We start from the raw sequence: 25,672 nt of genomic DNA on the forward strand, positions 1-25,672 counted from the left end.
AGCCTCTCTCGATCTCAGCAGTAACAGCCTCTCTCTCTCTCTCTCTGCAGTAACATAGAACATTACAGCGCAGTACAGGCCCTTCGGCCCTCGATGTTGCGCCGACCAGTGAAACCAATCTAAAGCCCCTCTAATCTACACTATTCCAATATCATCCATATGTTTATCCAATAACCATTTGAATGCTCTTAATGTTGACAAGTCCACTACTACTGCAGGCAGGGCATTCCACGCCCTCACCACTCTCTGAGTAAAGAACCTACCTCTAACATCTGTCCTATATCTCTCACCCCTCAATTTAAAGCTATATCCTCTCGTGTTAGCCATCACCATCCGAGGAAAAAGGCTCTCACTATCCACCCTATCTAATCCTCTGATCGTTGTGTATGCCTCTATTAAGTCACCTCTTAACCTTCTTCTCTCTAACGAAAACAACCTCAAGTCCCTCAGCCTTTCCTCATACGATCTTCCCACCATACCAGGCAACATCCTGGTAAATCTCCTCTGCACCCTTTGCAACACTTCCACATCTTTCCTATAATACGGCGACCAGAACTGTACGCAATACTCCAAGTACGGCCGCACCAGAGTTTTGTACAGTTGCAGCATGACCTCATGGCTCCGAAACACAATCCCTCCACCAATAAAAGCTAACACACCGTATGCCTTCTTAACAACCCTATCAACCTGGGTGCCAACTTTCAGGGATCTATGCACATGGACACCCAGATCCCTCTGTTCATCCACACTACCAAGTATCTTACCATTAGCCCAGTACTCTGTATTCCTGTTACTCCTTCCAAAGTGAATCACGTCACACTTTTCCGCATTAAACTCCATTTACCACCTCTCAGCCCAGCTCTGAGGCTTATCTATGTCCCTCTGTAACCTGCCACTTCCCTCCGCACTGTCTACAACTCCACCGACTTTAGTGTCATCCGCAAATTTACTAATCCATCCTTCCACGCCCTCATCCAGGTCATTAATAAAAATGACAAACAGCAGTGGCCTCAAAACAGATCCTTGCGGTACACCATTAGTAACTGAACTCCAGGATGAATATTTCCCATCAACCACCACCCTCTGTTTTCTTACAGCTAGCCAATTCCTGATCCAAACCACTAAATCACCCTTAATCCCATGTGTCCGTATTTTCTGCAATAGCTTACCGTGGGGAACCTTATCAAATGCTTTGCTGAAATCCATATACACCACAGCAACCGCTTTACCCTCATCCACCTCTTTGGTCACCTTCTCAAAGAACTCAATAAGGTTTGTGAGGCACGATCTACCCTTCACAAAACCGTGCTGACTATCCCTAATCAAATTATTCCTTTCTAGATGATTATAAATCCTATCTCTTATTATCCTTTCCAAAACTTTGCCCACAACAGAAGTAAGGCTCACTGGTCTATAATTACCAGGGTTGTCCCTACTCCCCTTCTTGAACAAGGGGACAACATTTGCTATCCTCCAGTCTTCTGGCACTGTTCCTGTAGACAATGACGACATAAAGATCAAAGCCAAAGGCTCTGCAATCTCCTCTCTAGCCTCCCAGAGAATCCAAGGATAAATCCCATTCGGCCCAGGGGACTTATCTATTTTTACCCATTCCAGAATTGCTAACACCTCCTCCTTATGAACCTCAATCCCTTCCAGTCCAACAGCCTGCATCTCCGTACTCCCCTCGACAACACTGTCCCTCTCCTGTGTGAACACCGATGAAAAATATTCATTTAATGCCCCTCCTATCTCTTCAGACTCCACGCACAACTTCCCACTACTGTCCTTGACTGGCCCTAATCTTACCCGAGTCATTCTTTTACTCCTGACATACCTATAGAAAGCTTTAGGGTTTTCCTTGATCCTACCTGCCAAAGACTTCTCATGTCCCCTCCTGGCTCTTCTTAACTCTTTCTTTTGGTCCTTCCTGGCTAACTTGTAACTCTCAAGCGCCCTAACTGAGCCTTCACGTCTCATCTTAACATAAGTCTCCTTCTTCCTCTTCACAAGAGTAACAGCCTCTCTCTCGCTCTGCAGTAACAGCCTCTCTCTCTCTGCAGCAACAACCTCTCTCTCTCTACAGTAACTGCCTCTTTCTCTCTCTTTCTCTGCACTAACAACCTCTCTCTCTCTGCAGTAACAGTCTCTCTTGCTCTCTGCTGTAACAGTCTCTCACTCTCTCTCTGCAGTTACAACCTCTCTATCTCTCTGCAGTAACACACTCTCTCTCTCTCTCTGCAGTAACAGTCTCTCTATCTCTCTGCAGTAACACTCTCTCTCTGCTGTAACAGTCTCTCACACTCTCTCTGCAGTTACAGCCTCTCTCCCTCTCTGCAGTAACACTCTGATGCACCATCAATTACGATACGAGGACTCCAGCGAGTGAGTGAAATAACAGACTTTTAATCACAAGGAACTGGAGCACAACCTTGTAGCTAACCTGGCCCAACCTGAGGCAAGGAGGAGGAACCGTCACATTTATACCTCGTTCAGGTGGAAAGGGAGGAGTCTCAGGTGGAAAGGGAGGAGTCTCGGGCCAGGTGTAGCAGGGGTGTGTCCAGGCATGCAACATATAATTACAGTGGGTCACCACATTCACCCCTCTTTAAAAAAAGAGTCCGGCGGGGGTGAGATGGGTGGAACAATATATACAGAGGCATGAATATATATACAAGAGTCACGCAACTGAAGTAAGGCGTCGTCCCCTCACAGGTTCAGCCTGTCGGGCGGCTTGATCAGTCGCTGCAACCGCCGTAGGACCGGTTCAGGTGTTGTTTCCGATGGCAGGGTGGGACTGCTCGAGTCCGCCGTTGTCCCTTCTGGTCGGGTCCTGTGTGGTGGCTCCGGGGGCTCAGGCGCGTTGCATACAGGGGACAAAGACGTAAGCGGACCTGGTGCTACCTGAACAACAGAGGGGTCTAGGGATGTGGGGTGGGGGGTCATAGTGGGCTCTGGGGCACCCGCAGGCGCCAGGTCCCGGATAGAGACCGTGTCCTTCCGCCCATTGTGGTATGCCACATAGGCACATTGGGGGTTGGTGTGGAAGAGCTGGACCTTTTCGACCAGGGGTTCCGACTTATGGGGTCGTACATGCCTCCGGAGCAGAACGGGGCCTGGGTACACCAGCCATGACGGTAGTGAGATTCCCGAGGAGGACTTCCTAGGGAAAGCAAACATCCGCTCATGGGGGGTGGCATTGGTAGCCGTACACAGGAGGGACCTAATTGAGTGCAGTGCATCAGGGAGGACCTCTTGCCAGCGGGTGACTGGAAGGCCTTTAGACCGTAGCGCTAGTAAAACGGCCTTCCAGGCTGTTGCATTCTCCCTCTCTACCTGCCCGTTTCCCCGGGGTTATAGCTGGTAGTCCTACTTGAGGCTATGCCCTTAGAGAGCAGGTACTGACGCAGCTCATCATTCATGAAGGAGGATCCCCTGTCGCTGTGGATTAGTTAGGGTAACCGAACAGGGTGAAGAGGCCGTGCAGGGCCTTGACGACCGTGGTTGGAGTCATATCCGAGCAGGGAATGGCAAAAGGGAATCGGGAGTACTCATCTGTAACGTTGAGGAAATAGATGTTGCGGTCAGAAGAAGGAAGGGGCCCTTTGAAATCAATGCTAAGGCGTTCAAAGGGGCGGGTGGCTTTTATGAGGTGTGCCCTGTCCGGCTGATAGAAGTGCGGCTTACACTCCGCGCAGACCGGGTAGTGTCTGGCTATAGACTGGATGTCCTCAACAGAATAGGGCAGGTTACGGGCCTTAATAAAGTGGTAGAGCCTGGTGACTTCCAGGTGACAGAGGTCATTGTGGAGAGTCTGTAGTTGGTTCACCACATGGGCTGGCACATGTTCCGCGAGACAGAGTGTCCGGAGGCTCGTTGAGCTTCCCGGACCAGTATAAGATATCATAATTGTAGGTGGAGAGCTCAATCCTCCACCTCAGTATCTTGCCCCTCTGCGCGTTGTTGAACATAAAAGCCACCGAACGTTGGTCCGTGAGCAAGGTGAACCATTGGCCAGCTAGGTAGTGGCGCCAGCGTCTCAGTGCTTCGACGATGGCCTGAGCCTCCTTGTCGACTGAGGAGTGTCAAATTTCCAAGCCTTGGAGGGTTCGTGAGAAGAAGACTACGGGTCTGCCCGCCTGGTGAAGGGTGGCGGCCAGGGCGAAGTCAAACGCATCACTCTCCAACTGGAAGGGGATTGACTCGTCCACAGCGTGCATCGTGGCCTTCGCGATGTCCGCTTTGATGCAGTCGAAGGCCAAGCGGGCCTCTCCCGACAGGGGAAAAAGGATGGATTTGATAAGCGGACAGGCCTTATCCGCGTCATTAGGGACCCACTGGGCGTAGTATGAGAAGAAGCCCAGGCATCTCCTCAGTGCTTTAAGATTGGTGGGAAGGGGAAGTTCCATGAGGGGGCGCATGTGGTCAGGATCGGGGCCGATGACCCCGTTCTCCACAACATACCCCAGGATGGCGAGGCAGTGAGTGCGGAAGACACACTTCTCCTTCTTGTAGGTCAGATTTAGGAGAGCAGCCGTGCGAAGGAATTTATTAAGGTTGGCGTCGTGGTCCTGCTGATCATGACCGCAGATGGTGACGTTATCCAGGTACGGGAAGGTGGCCCGCAGCCCGTTCTGGTCCACCATTCATAGAATCATAGAAATCATAGAAACCCTACAGTGCAGAAGGAGGCCATTCGGCCCATCGAGTCTGCACCGACCACAATCCCACCCAGGCCCTATCCCCACATATTTACCCGCTAATCCCTCTAACCTACACATCTCAGGACTCTAAGGGGCAATTTTTAACCTGGCCAATCAACCTAACCCGCACATCTTTGGACTGTGGGAGGAAACCAGAGCACCCGGAGGAAACCCACGCAGACACGAGGAGAATGTGCAAACTCCACACAGACAGTGACCCGAGCATTGAACCCGGGACCCTGGGTCCATTCGGTCCATTTCGCGCTGGAAGACCGAGACCCCATTGGTGACGCCGAAGGGAACCCTAAGAAAGTGGTAGAGGCGGCCATCCGCCTCGAAAGCCGTATATTTGCGGTCCTCCGGGTATTTGGGGAGCTGGTGGTAGGCCGATTTGAGGTCACTCATGGAGAACACCCGGTATTGCGCAATCCGATTGACCATGTTGGATATGCGCGGAAGGAGATACGCATCCAGCTGCGTGTACCGGTTGATGGTCTGACTGTAATCGATGACCATCCGGTGTTTCTCCCCAGTTTTGACCACCACCATCTGCGCTTTCCAGGAGCTGGTGCTAGCCTCAATGATCCCTTCCTTCAGGAGCCGCTGGACCTCGGACCTAATGAAGGTCCTGTCCCCTGCACTGTACCGTCTGCTCTTGGTGGCAATGGGCTTACACTCGGGGATGAGGTGTTCGAATAGCGAGGGAGGGGTGACTTGAAGGGTTGAAAGGCTGCAAGTGGTGCGTGGTGGGCAGTCTAGGAACTGTGGGTTGCAGACGGAGAGCGGGGGAAGAGACCCGTTGTACTGCAACATGACACTCCTAAGATGGGTCAGGAAATCGAGCCCGAGGAGTACGGGAGTGCAGAGGTGTGGCAGCACCAGGAGCTTAAAATTTTCGTACTCAGTCCCCCGAACCGTAATACCCGAGGACATCCACCGAGCGGGACTTTGAGGCCAAGGAAATGGTTTGTTTGACTGGCCGCACAGAAAAGGCATAGCAGCGCACTGTGTCAGGGTGGATGAAACTCTCCGTACTCCCGCAGTCAAACAAACAATTTCCCAAGTGACCGTTTACCTGGATGTCCATCATGGACCTGGCGAGTTGATGCGGACGGGACTGGTCTAGCTGGACCGCTGCCACCGTGGATCCTGGAGAATGATCGACCGGCGTCCAAAATGGCGGCTCCCTTGACTCACACGCAGCCGATGGTGTCCAAAATGGTGGCTCCCTTGATTCGCACGCGGCTGATGGCGTCCGAATTTGCGGTTCCCTTGGGTCGCACACTGCGCTGTTTGGCTTCGAGGACGACTTTAGCGTAGTGGCCTTTCTTTCCGCACCCAGAGCTTCCCTTGCCGGGCTGCGTTGTCGGGGGTCCTTCCCCAGACCGCAAAAATAGCACTTCGGACCTGCAACAGCTGCAGCAGTCGAGTCGTTGGTGGGGCGCTGTGTGGCGTAAGTCTGTGGCCCTCCTAGATACTGGGGTGGTAGTGGCCGTGAGGCCCATGATGTAACCGCTTGGTCGGGTGCGTATGCCTCGAGGTTACGGGAGGCCACTTCTGGGGATTCAGCGAGTGTCACAGTTTTTGGTAGATCGAGCCCACCTTGCTCTAGCAGTCGCTGCCGAATGTAGTTAGACGCGATACCCGTAACGTAAGCATCACGGATTAAGTCCTCCGTGTACTGCGGGGCGGATACAGCTTGCAGTTACAGGCCCTGCCGAGTACCCGTAGTTCGCGGAGAAACTGTGCGCTCGATTCTCCCGGCCGCTGTGTTCGAGTAGCCAGAAGGTGCCTGGCGTAGACTTCATTTGTCCGTTTATTGTACTGGCTCTTTAGGAGCTCTAGCGCGTCCCTGTACATCTCTGCGTCACGGATAGTGGCATAAACCACGTCGCTTACCCGGGCGTGGAGCACGTGCAGCTTGTCTGAATCGGACTGGACGGCAGTGGAGACTTCGAGGAAGGCTTCAAAGCACTTCAGCCACTGATCGAAGCTGTTGGCAGCTCCCACAGCTTGCAGATCCAGGTTTAATTTATCAGGCTTTAGAATTTGCTCCATTCTGGGTTTTTTTCTTCGCAATTAAAATTGATGCACTATCAATTACGATACGAGGACTCCAGCGAGTGAGTGAAATAACAGGCTTTTAATCGCAAAGAACTGGAGCACACCCTTGTAGCTCATCTGGCCCAGACTGAGGCGAGGAGGAGGAACCATCACCTTCATACCTCGCTCAGGTGGAAAGGGAGGAGTCTCAGGCGGAAAGGGAGGAGTCTCAGGCAGAAAGGGAGGAGTCTCGGGCCAGGTGCAGCAGGGGTGTGTCCAGGCATACAACATGTAATTACAGTGGGTCACCACACACTCTCTTTCCAGTAACAGCCTCTCTCTCTCTCTCTCTGCAGTAACAGCGTCTCTCTCTCTGCAGTAAAGGCCACTCCCTCTCTCTCTCTGCAGTAACAGCCTCTCTCTCTCTCTGCAGTAACAGCCTCTCTCTCTCTGCAGTAACAGCCTCTCTCTCTCTCTGCAGTAACAGCCTCTCTCTCTCTGCAGTAACAGCCTCTCTCTCTCTGCAGTAACAGCCTCTCTCTCTCTCTCTCTCTGCAGTAACAGCCTCTCTCTCTCTCTCTCTCTGCAGTAACAGCCTCTCTCTCTCTGCAGTAACAGCCTCTCTCTCTCTCTCTCTGCAGTAACAGCCTCTCTCTCTCTGCAGTAACAGCCTCTCTCTCTGCAGTAACAGCCTCTCTCTCTCTCTCTCTGCAGTAACAGCCTCTCTCTGCAGTAACAGCCTCTCTCTCTGCAGTAACAGCCTCTCTCTCTCTCTCTCTGCAGTAACAGCCTCTCTCTCTCTGCAGTAACAGCCTCTCTCTCTCTCTCTCTGCAGTAACAGCCTCTCTCTCTCTGCAGTAACAGCCTCTCTCTCTCTCTCTCTGCAGTAACAGCCTCTCTCTCTCTGCAGTAACAGCCTCTCTCTCTGCAGTAACAGCCTCTCTCTCTCTCTCTCTGCAGTAACAGCCTCTCTCTCTCTGCAGTAACAGCCTCTCTCTCTCTCTCTGCAGTAACAGCCTCTCTCTCTCTCTGCAGTAACAGCCTCTCTCTCTCTCTGCAGCAAAAGCCTCTCTCGCTCTCTCTGCAGTATCAACCTCTCTCTCTCTGCAGCAAAAGCCTCTCTCGCTCTCTCTGCAGTATCAACCTCTCTCTCTCTCTGCAGTAACAGCCTCGCTCTCTCTCTCCCTCTGCAGCAACAACCTCGCTCTCTCTCTGCAATAGCAGCCTCTCTCTCTCTCTCTGCAGTAACAGCCTCTCTCTCTCTCTCTCTGCAGTAACAGCCTCTCTCTCTCTGCAGTAACAACCTCTCTCTCTCTCTCTGCAGTAACAGCCTCTCTCTCTCTGCAGTAACGACCTCTCTCTCTCCCACTCTGCAGCAACAGCCTCTCTCTCTCTCTGCAGCAACAGCCTCTCATGCTCTCTCTCCCTCTACCTCTCTCTCTCTCTGCAACAATGGTCTCTCTCTCACTTGTAACTGCACCTCTATTGTGTAAATGCCTCTTTGTCTTGTAATACTGTCTCCCTGCGTACTGATTTTCTGTGGAATAATACCTCAGTGGCATTGCAGACACCTTCATCTTGGCTGTTCGCTGTGGATATAGGCACATAATGTGGTAGCATTTGAGAGAGCCAGTTATACTTTGAGCCTAGGGATGGGGCCCGAAACTCAGCCAGAGAAAAAATGTGTGCAGATTTCTGACCCAGCCCAAGTTCGGGAACTGAGTCCAGTTCTGGGGCCCATTATTGTGTTATTACCCAGCATTAGGGCAAGTAAACTGAGAATTTGAGTTAGGCACCAGCGTGATGGGGAGAGGCAGAAACTGGTGTTGTTTCAGGATGGGAAACTAGAGGTAGCAACGGTTCAGGAGATGACCCTATGGAAGGATCCAGGATCCAGGATTGTACAGAAGCAAGTTTATATCAACATGTTTCTTCGAGTCACAGATTCTACAAGAGGGCATGGGCACAAACTCAGGAAGGGTGAACGAAACATGTAATTCCAATTTAACTATTAGTAACCATAGAATCCCTATGGTGCAGAAAGAGGCCATTCAGTCCATTGAGTCTGTACGACTCTCTAAAACAGCATCCCACCCAGGCCTTCCCGGCCACCCCATCCAGTGACTCCGCGCATTTACCTTGGCCAATCCACCTAACCAGCCCGTCGTTAGGAAACCAGAGCATCCAGAGGAAACCCACGCAGACACGGGGAGAATGCGCAAACCCCACACAGGACAGTCACCTGAGGCCGGAATTGAACCCAGATGCCTAACGCTGTGAGGCAGCAGAGCTAACCACCATGCCACTATGCTGCCCATAAATGGAAGCTGGTGAGTGTGTGTGACTGTGTTGTGTCTGTCGTTCATAACCTATTATTTCAGTTAGTGGAAAAGAGAGTGTTATGAAGGGATTGTAAGACATGCTTCCTCATCAGCAGCACTAACTAAATAGCTGCCAGGGTTGTTTCCCTGGTCTCTCGTTACGTTCCCTATATTCTCTGCTCTCAGTCTAACTGTGGAATTTATGTCTGAAAGCTTTGTACTCTTTACAAGGACCTTTCACAGCCATACATGCTGGGTTAGCACATGCCCAAAGGGTGGCTATGGCACAGATGGAGGCCATTCATCCCATCAAGTGCATGCCAGAAATAGTTTGTTCTTGCACACTTTAGCCAAAGAAATACTGCAGATAATCACAGAATGACATTTGTGAGAGAATACAAGTCTCAGAAAGGTCATTAACCGGAGAGGCTTTTGTGTTTAGGGGAAACAGTCGGACACTGGCTTTGGGCAGGAATATTGGACTGACTCTACTCGTCTGCTGGAACCTCTTTCAGCCCTGTAAAACCACAAATATTTTGCAGGCATTTCCACTGGTAATAAAGGTGTGTCATTTTGTAAAGAACATTCCTTCAAGTGTAGCTCATATTTCAGGAGCAGGGAACCCCTCCAAAGTTCTGCAAAGACACCTGTGTCAGAGTTGCTCCAAAATGTATCCTTCAGTCTCTACTAATCGTAGTGAGTTGGAGCGTAGGGCCTCTCCACTCTCTGAAACCTTTGGCGACGCTTCACAATGCACAATGATTAAGGGGATAGGGTGGAGGGGAGGGGCTGAGTGGGATGTTCTTTCAGTGAGTCAGTGTAGACTCAATGGGCTGAATGGTCCCTTTCTGCACTGTAAGGTTTCTATGGATTCTATGGAATAAGTACTTAAAACTTTGTCCAGTGTTTATTCAAAAGGCACTGAAAAGTAGAAATAAGTCATATAAAAATCTCAACTAAGGTATGTCAGAGCAGCTTGTGTGTCTGGACATGCAGTCTGTGGGAGTTTGTAGACAGACTGTCCCAAGCAAACACATTGGCAGGCGCTGTTTCCCATTCAGAGTCATTGATCTATGGTGCAGTTTGTAGATACTCTGACACATAAAGGGAAGCAAAGTATCACTTACATTTTGCTCTCATGCGATGATACTGTGCTTTTAAGAAATGTATTCGTATCATGTTTCTTGTCAGGGGTATGCTTGGAATTCAGCCCTGTTTTACATGGTGCCAATTTATCTGTCAGGTAGTTCACATGCTGAGAATGCAGACCAATGATTGATTTTAGCTCAGGATGTGCTTGTTATAATCTGAGATTAAAACAAACACATTTTCTTTATTCAGTTTTTCCCCATGGGTTTCAGAGAAGGATTTTGATTGGGTTGATTGACAGAGTCACGTGCTTAAGGGGAGGAGCTAAACTTACAGGGAAAAGCAGGCAATAACTGCCGGGTCTGAAAGAAGCAAGAGGTCTCTCTCTCTCTGGAGGCTGCTGTTTGGGACCTGCTGGGAGAAATGTCTCTCTGTCTCTCTCTCTAGAGTTGTTCTGGAGACTCGAGGACTGGCATCCCAAGTACAAGCACGTAGTTTGTATGTTGCTAACTTATTCTGAACAGGAGTTTAAATCTTTCAGGGGAATGCTGCTTGAATTGAAACTGATACAATTCTGAACTACTAACCTATCTGTATCAGGTCACGTTTGACTATTTCAATTGGTAAATGTTCAGCTTTTTCATTTGTTATCGTTAAACTGTATTGTTAAAATAAAGTGTGTTTGGATAAAAGCTTTCTAGTGTGTCAATAGAATCACATGTGGAATGAAACACCTTATACTCACACTAATGCAAAAATAGAAAAACTGTTGGGGTCTAGTTGGGCTTTATACCACTGTCTGGGGTTTCTGCTTTGGTACCCTAACACTAGAGCTTGGTCACATCTCGTAGAGGAGCAGTGCGGGATGGGAGCGGGTGGCCAATAGTGTAGAAAATAAGATGAACCCATGAAATAGAGAACAAAGATCACAGAAAATGATCCTATTCAGCAGCTACAACGTACCTATTGCCAGTGAGGATAAAGGTAAAGACTGACAACCAAAATGTGGGCTATGGCATCTTGAAGCAGGACTGAATTGTATCAGAGAGTGACTGGACTCTTTAATGAAGGATAGGGCGTCTGAACACCATGAACATTTCCAGCTGGGAGGAACTGATCCCATTGGCTCTGGAGTCTAGGATCAAGTTTATGATGGTCCCCACATTACAGGAAGGATGTGGAGGCTTTGGAGAGGGTGCAGAGGAGGTTTACCAGGATGTTGCCTGGTATGGAGGGGAGATCCTATGAGGAGAGGCTGAGGGATTTGGGATTGTTTTCGCTGGAAAGGCGGCGGCTAAGAGGGGATCTCATTGAAATATATAAGATGATTAGAGGTTTAGATAGGGTGGATAGTGATAGCCTTTTTCCTCTGATGGAGAAATCCAGCACGAGGGGGCATGGCTTTAAATTGAGGGGGGGTAGTTATAGAACCGATGTCAGGGGTAGGTTCTTTACCCAGAGGGTGGTGAGGGATTGGAATGCCCTGCCAGCATCAGTTGTAAATGCGCCTAGTTTGGGGGCGTTTAAGAGATCCGTAGATAGGTTCATGGACGAAAAGAAATTGGTTTAGGTTGGAGGGTCACAGTTTTTTTTTTAACTGGTCGGTGCAACATCGTGGGCCGAAGGGCCTGTTCTGCGCTGTAATGTTCTATGTTCTATGTTCTATGTTCTAAGTCAATAGAGCGCAACTGTTCACATCGGTTATGGAGTCTCAGACAGGAGACTCATCATGGGTAACGTAAGTAGTAGCTCAGAGGCCCAGACTAATGCTCTGGGCTGAGAGGTCAATCTCAACACTTCAGATGTTGGAATTTAAATTAATTTGTAAACCTGGAATTGAAAAGCTAGCCTCGGTAATGGTGATCTGCCTTCCTTACCTGTCTGGCCTACATGTGACTCCAGAGCCACAGCAATGTGGTCAACTCTTAACTGCCCTTTGAAATTGCTGAGCAAATCACACAGTTCAAGTGGCAATTAAGGATGGGCAACAAATACTGACCTTGCCAGTGATGTCCACATCCCATGAAAGGATAAAATATAGAACTAGATCTTTCAGGAGCATGGTGGTAGATTAGAACTGCCTTCCTCTAAAGGTAATTAATGCTTATTTATTCATTATTAAAAAGTGACTGATCGGGTTTTGTTTAACAAAACCATTAAGGTGTATGAATTGAAGTGCATGAAGATAGATTGCAGATCAGCCTTGATCTCATTGAATGGATGAATAGGCTCAAAGAGTTAAATGGTCTTCTCCTTTTCCTATGTTCCTAGAATATCCTTGGGTACCATTGAGGGACGGTGTCCACCCTGGGGTAGACTGCACTCTTGTCTGGAAGGGGAAGATACTGCTAGGTTACAGCTCCACAGGCGTCCAACATTTTCCAGGAATGCGGGTTGTCCAGAAACTGAGTGTTTGCCAAATATTGGGCCAGAAGAGGCGTTACATCCAAACCTAATTCTCACCTAATGGTTACATCGAGTAGCTTTCCATGGTGAATTACTGAACATTGGAGGGACAGGAGCTCTGCCTTGTTTCCCATCACTTTAACCAACAGGTTGCTGGACAGTGATCAGGGTCAGGGACACTGGCTCTCAGTAATCCTTGTACCATAAGGTTTAAGCTGGGTATGGAAAAAGACAAAGAAAAATCCAGAATTAGAACATAGAACATAGAACAGTACAGCACAGAACAGGCCCTTCGGCCCACGTTGTTGTGCCGAGCTTTATCTGAAACCCAGATCAAGCTATTTCCTCCCTATCATCCCGAAGTACTCCATGTGCCTATCCAATAGCTTCTTAAATGTTCCTAAAGTTTCTGACTCCACTATCACTGCAGGCAGTCCATTCCACACCCCAACCACTCTCTGAGTAAAAAAACTACCTCGGACATCCTCCCTATATCTCCCACCATGAACCCTATAGTTATGCCCCCTAGTTACCACTCCATTCACCCGAGGAAATAGTCTTTGAACGTTCACTCTATCTATCCCCCTCATCATCTTATAAACCTCTTGATGCGCGATATAACTCACGAGGCTAGAGATGCTCGAGGAAATAAAGGCTTTTATTGACTATTACAATAGAGCTACCATATATAATACACGACCCCAGACTAAAGGGTCCCAGACAGAGCAGTGACCTTTATACCTCTCCCAGGAGGCGGAGCCCAACTGGGATGTACCATAATAACTATATTACAGGTAGAACAGCCCAACCCTAACCCCAACAGTAACATGTAGAACAGCCCAACCCTAACCCCAACAGTAACATATATACAGACTCATAGTACTGGCCAGACCCTGGCTCAGTACTACCTGGTGGGAATCAACGATGGTTCACCACATTCACCCCTCCTTTGAAGACAAAGGCCGGCGGGGTACAAGAAAAAAAACACAGAACAATTGGTCATCAGTCTATAAGTTCAGACGGTCTGGGGGACCGCACCGTCGTTGTGACCTCCTCAACACCGGCGATGACACTGGTGTAGGCACTCGCGGTGGCGTTCTCCCCAAGGCGGTGTCCAACGGCTCCTCCAATGTCTCACGGGCCGGTAGACCCCGAGGTGGTGACAATCCGCTGAACTCGGACACGCCTTGAAGTGGCGACCATCTCCTGGACTCAGGCAAGCTGTACACGGGAGCAAAAGGGTTAAATGATGGTCCCGATGCTGCCCGCGCTGTGTCAGGAGGGGAAACAATAGTTGGGGGGTCTCTAACAGGATGTATGGGAGCGACAGGGGTTTCCAAGCCCCCTGCTGGCGCCAGGTCTCGAATTGAGACCATGTCCTCTCGCCTGTCAGGGTATGCCACATAGGCATACTGAGGGTTGGCGTGGAGGAGATGGGCCTATTCAACCAAAGGGTCGGACTTGCGGGTCCTAACATGTCGCAGCAGGAGGACAGGTCCTGAGTACGTCAACCAAGACGGTAATGAGGTCCCAGAGGAAGACTTCCGAGGGAATGAAAACAGTCTCTCATGGGGAGTAGCATTGGTTGCCGTACACAGGAGTGAGCGTATGGAGTGGAGCGCATCAGGGAGCACCTCTTGCCAACGGGAGACTGGAAGGCCTTTTGACTTCAACGCCAGTAAGACAGCCTTCCAGACTGTAGCATTCTTACGTTCCACCTGTCCGTTACCCCTAGGGTTGTAGCTCGTGGTTCTGCTAGAGGCAATCCCGTATGAGAGCAGGTATTGCCTCAAGTCATCGCTCATGAACGACGAGCCCCTATCGCTGTGGATGTAACAGGGGTAACCGAACAGGGTGAAAAGATCACGAAATGCCTTGATAACCGTGGCAGCGGTCATATCAGAACAGGGAATGACAAAAGGGAATCGTGAGTACTCATCAACCACATTGAGGAAGTACACATTCCGATCTGTCGAGGGAAGGGGGCCCTTAAAGTCCACACTCAGTCTTTCGAAGGGACGAGTGGCCTTAACGAGTTGTGCCCTGTCAGGTCGGTAAAAGTGCGGTTTGCATTCCGCGCATACCCGGCAGCTTCTGGTTATGGACCTGACATCCTCCACCGAGTAGGGTAGATTCCGGGCTTTTATGAAGTGGTAGAGCCGAGTGACCCCTGGATGGCAGAGGTCATTGTGGAGAGCCTGCAATCGATTCTCCTGCATACTAACGCATGTTCCAAGCGACAGGGCATCTGAGGGCTCGTTGAGTTTCCCTGGACGATACATGATGTCGTAATTATAGGTGGAGAGTTCGATTCTCCACCTCAAGATCTTATCGTTCTTGATCTTGCCCCGTAACGTGTTATTGAACATGAACGCCACGGACCGCTGGTCCGTGAGCAGGGTGAACCGTTTTCCCACCAAGTAATGGCGCCAATGCCGAACGGCCTCCACAATGGCCTGGGCCTCCTTTTCCACCGCCGAATGTCGGATTTCGGGGCCTTGGAGGGTGCGAGAGAAAAAGGCGACGGGCCTGCCCGCCTGGTTAAGTGTGGCGGCCAGGGCGAAATCAGATGCATCGCTCTCCACCTGGAAGGGGATGGACTCATCGATAGCGTGCATCTTGGCTTTCGCGATGTCGGCTTTTAGTTTTTCAAAGGCCAAACGAGCCTCTGGTGCTAGGGGAAAAGAGGGAGACTTGATGAGCGGACGGGCTTTGTCCGCATAATTGGGAACCCACTGTGCGTAGTAAGAGAAGAAGCCTAAGCATCTTCTCAGTGCTTTTACGCTAGTGGGCAGGGGAAGTTCGAGGAGGGGACGCATACGGTCTGGATCAGGGCCAATGACCCTGTTTTCCACCACGTATCCGAGGATAGCTAGTCAGCGCGTGCGAAATACACACTTCTCCCTGTTGTAGGTCAGATTCAGGCGAGATGCAGTGCGTCGGAATCTAAGAAGGTTGGTATCATGGTCCTGCTGGTCATGGCCGCAGATGGTGACGTTATCCAGGTACGGGAAGGTAGCCCGCAGTCCGTTATGGTCCACCATTCGGTCCATAGCACGATGGAAGACCGAGACCCCATTCGTGACACCAAAAGGAACCCTTAGAAAATGGTACAAGCGACCATCCGCCTCAAAAGCCGTGTATTGTCGGTCCTCTGGGCGAATGGGGAGTTGGTGGTAGGCAGACTTTAGGTCGATGGTGGAGAACACCCGGTACTGCGCAATCTGGTTGACCATGTCAGATATGCGCGGGAGGGGATACGCATCCAGCTGCGTGTATCTGTTAATGGTCTGACTATAGTCTATGACCATCCGGGGTTTGTTCCCACTCTTGACCACCACGACCTGCGCTCTCCAAGGACTAGCGCTAGGTTGTATGATCCCTTCCTTGAGGAGCCGCTGAACCTCAGATCGAATGAAGATCCGATCCTCAGTGCTGTAACGCCTACTCTTAGTCGCGATGGGCTTGCAGCCTGGCACGAGATTCTGGAATAAGGAGGGTGTGGTAATCTTAAGCGTCGAGAGGCTACAGGTGGAGCGCGTTGGGCAATTTAGAGGCTGCGAGTCTCCCACTGAAAGCGGAGGGAGTGGCCCACCGTACTGCAGGGTTACACTCTTCAAGTGGACCATGAAATTTAGTCCGAGGAGTATTGGCACGCAAAGGTGCAGTAACACCAGGAGCTTGAAGCTCTCGTAAACCGTGCCCTGCACCGTTAGATTTACCACGCAACTCCCTAGCACGGTGACAGACCGGGACCTTAACGCCATCGAAATTGTCTGCTTGACAGGCTGGATCTGGAGGCCACACCGCTTCACGGCGTCTGGGTGAATAAAGCTCTCCGTGCTCCCGCTGTCAAACAGACATTAAATCGTGTGTTTGCTTACCTGTATGTCCATCATGGACTTGTCGAGTCTGTGAGGCTTTGCCTGGTCCAGGATGATCGACGCCACCGTTGGTTCGTGGGTGCCACAGCAGGCACCTGCTGGTCATTCGCGGTTGGTGCCGACCAAAATGGCTGCTCCCATAGGGCGCACGTGGGCGATGGTGCCAAAATCAGCGACCCCTGGTGGTCGCGCGTCTCTTGCGACTCCGTCGTCTGGAATGGCGACGTCCTGGCCTCGCACGTGGAAGAAACCCTTGACGATGCCGACGACGAGGAAACCGGCTCTGGGGAGTCACACGCCGCACTGCTGTTCCTGGATGGAAGTTTGGATCGACATACCTTCGAATAATGCCCCTTCTTGCCGCAGGCGGAGCACAACACCGCTTTAGCGGGACATCGCTGCCGAGTGTGCTTCACTCACCCACAGAAGTAACACCGCGGGCCGCCTGGAGCTGCTGCCGTTGTCAGGCCCGAGGGTGGGAACGCCATCACGCAGCTTTTCGGTCCCGCTGGATGAAGTGGGGTCTGTGACTGCCCCTGCCACGCTGTCTCCACGTGGTCGTCGGGGTACATCGCCAGGCTTTTGGAGGCCATTTCTAGCGCATCCGCTAGCTCTATAGACTTAGTGAGATCGAGATTACCTTGCTCCAACAGCCGAAGTCGGATATAAGACGATCCGATTCCCGCCACAAACGCATCTCGAGCGAGATCGTTCATGTTCTGGTCTGCCGACACTGCTTTGCAGTAGCTGTAGGAGCTCGCACGCGTACTGTTCTGTTGTTTCGCCGGGCTGCCGTCGTCGAGTGGCTAAGAGATATCGAGCATGCATCTCGTTTGGCGGTTTAATGTAGCGCTTCTTAAGAAGCTCGAGGGTCCCTTTGTAGTCGGTGGCCGCACGGATCACTAAATATACAGCATCGCTTACCCTCACGTGGAGGACCCGGAGTCTGTCGTCGTCTGTGGTGACCGCTGCGGAGGCTTCGAGGTAATCCTAAAAACATTTCAACCAGTGGTCGAAGGTGTACGAGGCGCCCGCCGCATGTGGGTCCAGCGTAAGCCGTTCGGGTTTAAGCATTTGCTCCATGCTCTCTGTGTCGTTTTCTTTTTTTTTCAACGACGAGAGTTCAATTAGTAGTCAATAAAATTGATGCGCGATATAACTCACGAGGCTAGAGATGCTCGAGGAAATAAAGGCTTTTATTGACTACTACAATAGAGCTACCATATATAATACACGATCCCAGACTAAAGGGTCCCAGACAGAGCAGTGACCTTTATACCTCTCCCAGGAGGCGGAGCCCGACTGGGATGTACCATAATAACTATATTACAGGTAGAACAGCCCAACCCTAACCCCAACAGTAACATGTAGAACAGCCCAACCCTAACCCCAACAGTAACATATATACAGACTCATAGTACTGGCCAGACCTTGGCTCAGTACTACCTGGTGGGAACCAACGATGGTTCACCACACCTCTATCAAGTCTCCTCTCAACCTCCTCCGCTCCAAAGAGAAAAGCCCAAGTTCCCTCAACCTTTCCTCATAAGACCTACCCTCCAAACCAGGCAGCATCCTGGTAAATCTCCTGTGCACTCTTTCCAGTGTCTCCACATCCTTCTTATAGTGAGGTGACCAGAACTGCACACAATATTCCAAATGTGGTCTCACCAAGGTCCTGTACAGTTGCAGCATAACCCCATGGCTCTTAAACTCAAACCCCCTGTTAATGAACGCCAACACACTATAGGTCTTCTTCACGGCTCTATCCACTTGAGTGGCAACCTTCAGAGATCTGTGGATATGAACCCCAAGACCTCTCTGTTCCTCCACATTCTTCAGAACCCTACCTTTGACCCTGTAATCTACATTTAAATTTGTCCTACCAAAATGAATCACCGCGCATTTGTCAGAGTTAAACTCCATTTGCCATTTTTCAGCCCAGCTCTGCATCCTATCTATATCCCTTTGCAGCCTACAACAGCCCTCCACCTCATCCACTACTCCACCAATCTTGGTGTCATCAGCAAATTTACTGATCCACCCTTCAGCCCCCTCCTCCAAGTCATTTATAAAAATGACAAATAGCAGAGGACCAAGCACTGATCCCTGTGGCACTCCGCTGGTAACCGGTTTCCAGCCCGAAAATTTTCCATCCACCACCACCCTCTGTCTTCTGTTAGATAGCCAGTTACCTATCCAATCGGCCAAACTTCCCTCTATCCCACACATCCTTACTTTTTTCATAAGCCGACCATGGGGGACTTTATCAAACGCCTTACTAAAATCCATGTATATGACATCAACTGCACTACCTTCATCTACATACTTAGTTACCTCCTCAAAAAATTCTATCAAATTTGTGAGGCAAGACTTGCCCTTCACAAATCCGTGCTGACTATCCCGGATTAAGCTGCATCTTTCTAAATGGTCGTAAATCCTATTCCTGAGGACCTTTTTCATCAACTTACCGACCACCGAAGTAAGACTAACCGGCCTATAATTACCAGGGTCATTTCTATTCCCTTTCTTAAACAGAGGAACCACATTCGCCACTCTCCAGTCCTCTGGCACCACCCCCGTGGACAGTGAGGACGATAATTAGATAATTAATTGAGGGAAAACCATCCTCAAACAGGTAAAAACATATCTGGGCTGAATAAATTGAAGGCAAATATTGGTAGGAGAAACAGTAGCTGAATAATGGACTACCTTCTAAGAAGAGACTAACAGGCACAGTCAAGCTTTTTCCCTCAAGGGAAAGATAGAGAAAACAATGCCAGCGCTTCCTGGGTGACAGAAGAGATAGAAAGGAAGATAAAGAAGAAAAGCATGTGCCTTTGACAGATGTCAGGTACACCCTGCCAGATGCAATTTCATCCTTGTAATAAACCCAGTACCCTCAATTCGATTCGCTCGTACAGTTTTGAAGTCTAAGGCTTGGGAGTGTGTATAAGGTTGACAGACAGAAAACAAAAAGTAGGAATAAACGGTGATTTTCCAAATGGCAAGTGGTGACGAGAGGGGTACCACAGGGATCGGTGCTAGGACCCCGACTATTCACTATAGATATATCAATGATTTAGATGAGGGAACTAAATTTAATATCTCCAAATATTCATTTAGCACAAAGCTGGGTGGGAGAGTGAGCTATGAGAAGGATCCAGAGATCCTTCATTGTGATTTGGACAAGTTGAGTGAGTGGACAAATGCATAGCAGATGCAGTATAATGTGGATGAATGTGATGTTATCCACTTTAATGGTAAAAACAGGAAGGCAGATTATTATTTGAATGGGTATAAATTAAGAGATGGGAATGTGCAACAAGACCTGGGTGTCCTTGTGCACCAGTCACTGAAGGTAAGCATGCAGGTGGTGAATAAGGCAAATGTTATGTTGGCCTTCATAGTGAGAGGATTCGAGTGCAGGAGCAGGGATGTGTTGCTGAAATTTTCAGGGCCCTTGTGAGGCCACACCTGGTCTCCTTATCTGAGGAAGAATGTTCTTGCTATAGAGGGACCGCAGAGAAGGTTTACCAAACTGATTTGTGGAATGGCTGGACTGACGTATGAGGAGAGATTGAGTTGGTTAAGATTATATTCACTGGAGTTCTGAAGAATAAGGGGGAGATCTCATAGAAACCTATAAAATCCTAACAGAACCAGACAGGGTCGATGCAGGAAGGATGTTCCTGACAGCAGGGGAGTCCAGAACCACGGGTCATAGTCTGAGCATACAGACTTTTTAGGACAGAGATGAGGAGACATTTCTTCAGCCAGAGAGTGGTCAGCCCGTGCTACCGCAGAATTTGCTATGTTTCCAAGGAGCATTTAGATATAGCACTTGAGGTGAAGGGGATCAAAAGTTATGGGGAAAAAGCAGGATCAGTCTATTGAGTTGGATAATCAGCCATGATCATAATGAATGGTGGAGCAGGCTCGAAGAGCCAAATAGCCTCCTCCTATTTTCTTTGTGCATTGAATGGTGCCGAGTTGTGAAAATCATGATTCCCAAATTGTTTCCCTTAGTTTATTTTGCTCTTCTTTCAGATCAGCCAGCTGCAACAAGAAGGCTCTCCAGTACAAAACAGCCCAAGATGTCTTTGCAGAGAGACACTGGGAGCTGCCTGGGTCATACTGGTGCATACAATCCCAACTGTCACTGGGCAGACGGCTCACAGCTCAACATGAAGACCCTGAGGTTCACGAGTGGTGCGAGGTTGCAGGTGGAAGCCATTCCGCCTGGGATCCTGGACAAGGTTGACATGTTTTACTGCTGCACGTCATGTGGCAAAGTGTTCTGGGAGGGTTCCCACTTCAGCCGAGTGCTGTCCCAGTTCCAGGAGATTCTGCACATCACAGACAATATGACATTTTACCATTTGTAGCAGCTGTCAGTGCTACACTTGATATTTCACCACCATCAAAAGCCACTGCTCATCTTAGATTAGGTAGCGAGAAAGGGAGCCCTGTCATTGGGGAACTGTCCAGTTTTGGTGTTTAATTTCTCCATCTCTCTTTGTGCATTGTATCTTTTATGTCAAGATCGGTGACGATGCCGGAATGAGGTACGACTCCAAAATTATCCTAAGTATTTCCCACCCCTCCCCCTCCCACTGCCCCACCTTGCTGCAGATGAATAGCAGGCTGTTTTGACGTTGCTGTTTGTTGCTCGATTGTTTTTTAATGTTTTACGGTGCTCAGAGGCTGCTTTGAATCAAAGGCAATGACATTCTGAAGAGGATATTGTGCAAAGTTCAGGTAATTCCTTTTTATCAGTTTCCTGTATCACATTTCAAATCAATAAAGTTGCAGTACTGCCAGGTGCTGGTGAGATATGAGAATGTTTCTGACACAATGTAACCACTTCTGGTGCTAAAGGCCGGGTGGGGGCGGGGGGTGGGGGCGGGGGGCGGGGGGCGGGGGGCGGGGGGGTGGGGGCGGGGGGCGGGGGGTGGGGGGGGGTGGGGGGGGCGTGGGGGGGTGGGGGGGCGGGGGGTGGGGGGGGTGGGGGGGGGCGGGGGGTGGGGGGGGCGGGGCGGGGGTGGGCGGGGGGAGTGGGGCGGGGGGGGTGGGGCGGGGGGGGGGGTGATCCTTCCACCAATCTCCCTGCCTTCTCTGTCAACGGGCTGATGCGCGATATAACACACGAGAGGCGTGATGTACTCGGGAAATAAAGGTTTTTATTGCCAACAATAACAGAGCTACCATATACAGTACACGATCCCAGACTAAAGGGTCACCAGGCAGAGCAGTGACCTTTATACCTCTCCCAGGAGGCGGAGCCGACTGGGGTGTACCACAACAACTATATTAACAGGTAGAACAGCCCAACCCTAACCCCAACAGTAACATATATACAGACTCATAGTACCGGCCAGACCATGGCTCAGCACTACCTAGTGGGAACCAACAATGGTTCACCGCATTCACCCCTCCTTTGAAAACAAAGGCCGGCGGGGTACAAAACACAGAACAATAGTCCATTTGTCGATAAGTTCAAGCGGTCTGGGGGACCGCACCATCGTTGTGACCTCCTCAACACCGGCGATGACACCGGTTCAGACAATTGCGGTGGTGTTCTCTCCAAGGCGATGTCCAGCGACTCCTCCAGTGCCTCACGGGCCGGTAGACCCCGAGGTGGTGACAATCCGCTGAACTCGGGCACGCCTTGAAGTGGCGACCATCTCCTGGACTCAGGCAAGCAGTACATGGGTGTAAGAGGGTTAAGTGGTGGTCCCGATACTGCCCGCGCCGTGTCAGGAGGGAAAAAAATGGTTGGGGGGTCCCTAACAGTAGGTGTGGGAGCGACAGGGGTTTCCAAGCCCCCTGCTGGCACCAGATCTCGAATCGAGACCGTGTCCTCTCGCCCGTCAGGATATGCCACGTAGGCATACTGAGGGTTGGCGTGGAGGAGATGGACCTGTTCAACCAAAGGGTCGGACTTGCGGGACCTAACATGTCGCCGCAGGAGGACAGGTCCTGAGTACGTCAACCAAGACGGTAATGAGGTCCCAGAGGAAGACTTCCTGGGAATGAAAACATTCTCTCATGAGGAGTAGCGTTGGTTGCCGTACGCAGGAGTGAGCGTATGGAGTGGAGCGCATCAGGGAGTACCTCTTGCCAACGGGAGACTGGAAGACCTTTAGACCTCAATGCCAGTAAGACAGCCTTCCAGACTGTAGCATTCTCTCGTTCGACCTGTCCGTTACCCCTTGGGTTGTAGCTCGTGGTTCTACTAGAGGCAATCCCATATGAGAGCAGGTATTGCCTCAAGTCATCGCTCATGAACGACGCGAGCCCCTATCGCTGTGGATGTAACAGGGGTAACCGAACAGGGTGAAAAGATCACAAAATGCCTTGGTAACCGTGGCAGCGGTCATATCAGAACAGGGAATGACAAAAGGGAATCGTGAGTACTCATCAACCACATTGAGGAAGTACACGTTCCGATCTGTCGAGGGAAGGGGGCCCTTAAAGTCCACACTCAGTCTTTCGAAGGGACGAGTGGCCTTAACGAGTTGTGCCCTGTCAGGTCGGTAGAAGTGCGGTTTGCATTCCGCGCATACCCGGCAGCTTCTGGTTATGGACCTGACATCCTCCACCGAGTAGGGTAGATTCCGGGCTTTTATGAAGTGGTAGAGCCGAGTGACCCCCGGATGGCAGAGGTCATTGTGGAGAGCCTGCAATCGATTCCCCTGCATACTAACGCATGTTCCACGCGACAGGGCATCCGAGGACTCGTTGAGCTTCCCTGGGCGGCACGGTAGCACAGTGGTTAGCACTGCTGCTTCACAGCTCCAGGGACCTGGGTTCGATTCCCGGCTTAGGTCACTGTCTGTGTGGAGTTTGCACATTCTCCTCGTGTCTGCGTGGGTTTCCTCCGGGTGCTCCGGTTTCCTCCCACAGTCCAAAGATGTGCAGGTTAGGTTGATTGGCCATGCTGAAAATTGCCCTTAGTGTCCTGAGATGCGTAGGTTGGAGGGATTAGTGGGTAGATATGGGGGTTGGGATTGTGGTCGGTGCAGACTCGATGGGCCGAATGGCCTCTTTCTGTACTGTAGGGTTTCTATGATGATTTCTATGATGATATCATAATTGTAGGTGGAGAGTTCGATTCTCCACCTCAAGGTCTTATCATTCTTGATCTTACCCCGTAACGTGTTGTTGAACATGAACGCCACGGACCGCTGGTCCGTGAGCAGAGTGAACCGTTTGCCCGCCAAGTAATGGCGCCAATGCCGAACGGCCTCCACAATGGCCTGGACCTCCTTTTCCACCGCCGAATGTCGAATTTCAGGGCCTTGGAGGGTGCGAGAGAAAAAGGCGACGGGCCTGCCCGCCTGGTTAAGTGTGCGGCCAGGACGAAATCAGATGCATCACTCTCCACCTGGAAGGGGATGGACTCATCGATAGCGTGCATCGTGGCTTTCGCGATGTCGGCTTTTATTCTTGCAAAGGCTAAGCGAGCCTCTGTTGCTAGGGGAAAAGAGGTAGACTTGATGAGCGGACGGGCTTTGTCCGCGTAATTGGGAACCCACTGTGCGTAGTATGATTAGAAGCTTAAGCATCTTCTCAGTGCTTTTACGCTAGTGGGCAGGGGAAGTTCGAGGAGAGGACGCATGCGGTCTGGATCAGGGCCAAGGACCCCGTTTTCCACCACGTATCCGAGGATAGCTAAGTGGCGCGTGCGAAATACACACTTCTCCCTGTTGTAGGTCAGATTCAGGCGAGATGCAGTGCGTAAGAATCTAAGAAGGTTGGCATCGTGGTCCTGCTGGTCATGGCCGCAGATGGTGACGTTATCCAGGTACGGGAAGGTAGCCCGCAGTCCGTTATGGTCCACGATTCGGTCCATAGCACGCTGGAAGACCGAGACCCCATTCGTGACACCAAAAGGAACCCTTAAAAAATGGTACAGGCGACCATCCGCCTCAAAAGCCGTGTATTGTCGGTCCTCTGGGCGAATGGGGAGTTGGTGGTAAGCAGATTCTAAGTCAATGGTGGAGAACACCTGGTACTGCGCAATCTGATTGACCATGTCAGATATGCGCGGGAGGGGATACGCATCCAGCTGCGTGTATCTGTTGATGGTCTGACTATAGTCTATGACCATCCGGGGTTTGTTCCCATTCTTAACCACCACGACTTGCGCTCTCCAGGGACTAGCGCTAGTTTGGATGATCCCTTCCTTGAGGAGCCGCTGAACTTCAGATCGAATGAAGATCCGATCTTCAGCGCTGTAACGCCTGCTCTTTGTTGCGATGGGCTTGCAGCCTGGCACGAGATTCTGGAATAGGGAGGGTGTGGTAATCCGTTGAGAGACTACATGTGGAGCGCGTTGGGCAATTTAGAGGCTGCGGGTCTCCCACTGAAAGCAGAGGGAGTGGCCCACCATACTGCAGGGTTACACTCTTCAAGTGGACCATAAAATCTGGTCCTAGGAGTATTGGCGCGCAAAGACGCGGTAACACAAGGAGCTTGAAGTTCTCGTGGACTGTGTCCTGCACCGTCAGATTGACCACGCAACTCCCTAGCACGGTGACAGACCGGGACCTTGACGCCATCGGAATTGTCTGCTTGACAGTCCAAATCTGGAGACCACACCGCTTCACGGTGTCTGGATGAATGAAGCTCTCCGTGCTCCCGCTGTCAAACAGACAATAAGTCGGGCGTTTGTTTACCTGTATGTCCATCATGGACTTGTCGAGTCTGTGAGGCTTGGCCTGGTCCAGGATGATCGATGCCACCATTGGTTCGTGGGCGCAACTGCAGGCAGCTGAGATGGTTGATGACGACCCCTGCTGGTCACCCGCGGTCGGTGCCGACCAACATGGCTGCCCTCATAGGTCGCACGTGGACGATGGCGCCAAAACCTGCGGCCCCTGCAGGTCGCACGTGTCTTGCGACTCCGTCGTTCGGAATGGCGACGTCCTGGAATCGCACGTGGCAGAAGACCTTGAAGATGCAGAAGACAAGGAGGCCGGCTCCGGGGAGTCACACGCCGCACTGCTGGTCTTGGATGGAAGTTTGGACCGGCATACCTTGGAATAGTGCCCCTTCTTGCCGCAGGCGGAGCACAACACCGCTTTAGCTGGACATCGCTGCCGAGGGTGTTTCACCCCCCCACAGAAGTAACACCGCGGGCCACCTGGAGCTGCTGCCGTCGTCAAGTCCGAGGCTGGGAACGCAATCGCGCAGTTTTTCGGTCCCGCTGAATGAAGTG

The 25,672-nt window shown here is 50.8% G+C and overlaps 1 protein-coding gene across 9 annotated transcripts in view; it reads left to right on the forward strand.

Moving 5' to 3' along the window:
* exd3 (exonuclease 3'-5' domain containing 3) overlaps positions 1-21,286 on the forward strand; it is a 637,814-nt gene extending 616,528 nt beyond the window's left edge. For 8 of the 9 annotated variants that reach the window (XM_078226739.1, XM_078226746.1, XM_078226745.1 and 5 more), the window contains one exon: positions 20,497-21,286. In XM_078226739.1, coding sequence (XP_078082865.1) covers positions 20,497-20,834 — 338 coding nt within the window. In that variant the 3' untranslated portion in view covers positions 20,835-21,286. The remainder of the gene's footprint in view (positions 1-20,496) is intronic. The other variant, XM_078226741.1, reaches the window with a different exon arrangement.
* The last annotated feature ends 4,386 nt before the right edge of the window (positions 21,287-25,672 follow it).

This window comes from Mustelus asterias, chromosome 13 (assembly GCF_964213995.1).
Source record: "Mustelus asterias chromosome 13, sMusAst1.hap1.1, whole genome shotgun sequence".
NCBI classification, from domain to species: domain Eukaryota; kingdom Metazoa; phylum Chordata; class Chondrichthyes; order Carcharhiniformes; family Triakidae; genus Mustelus; species Mustelus asterias.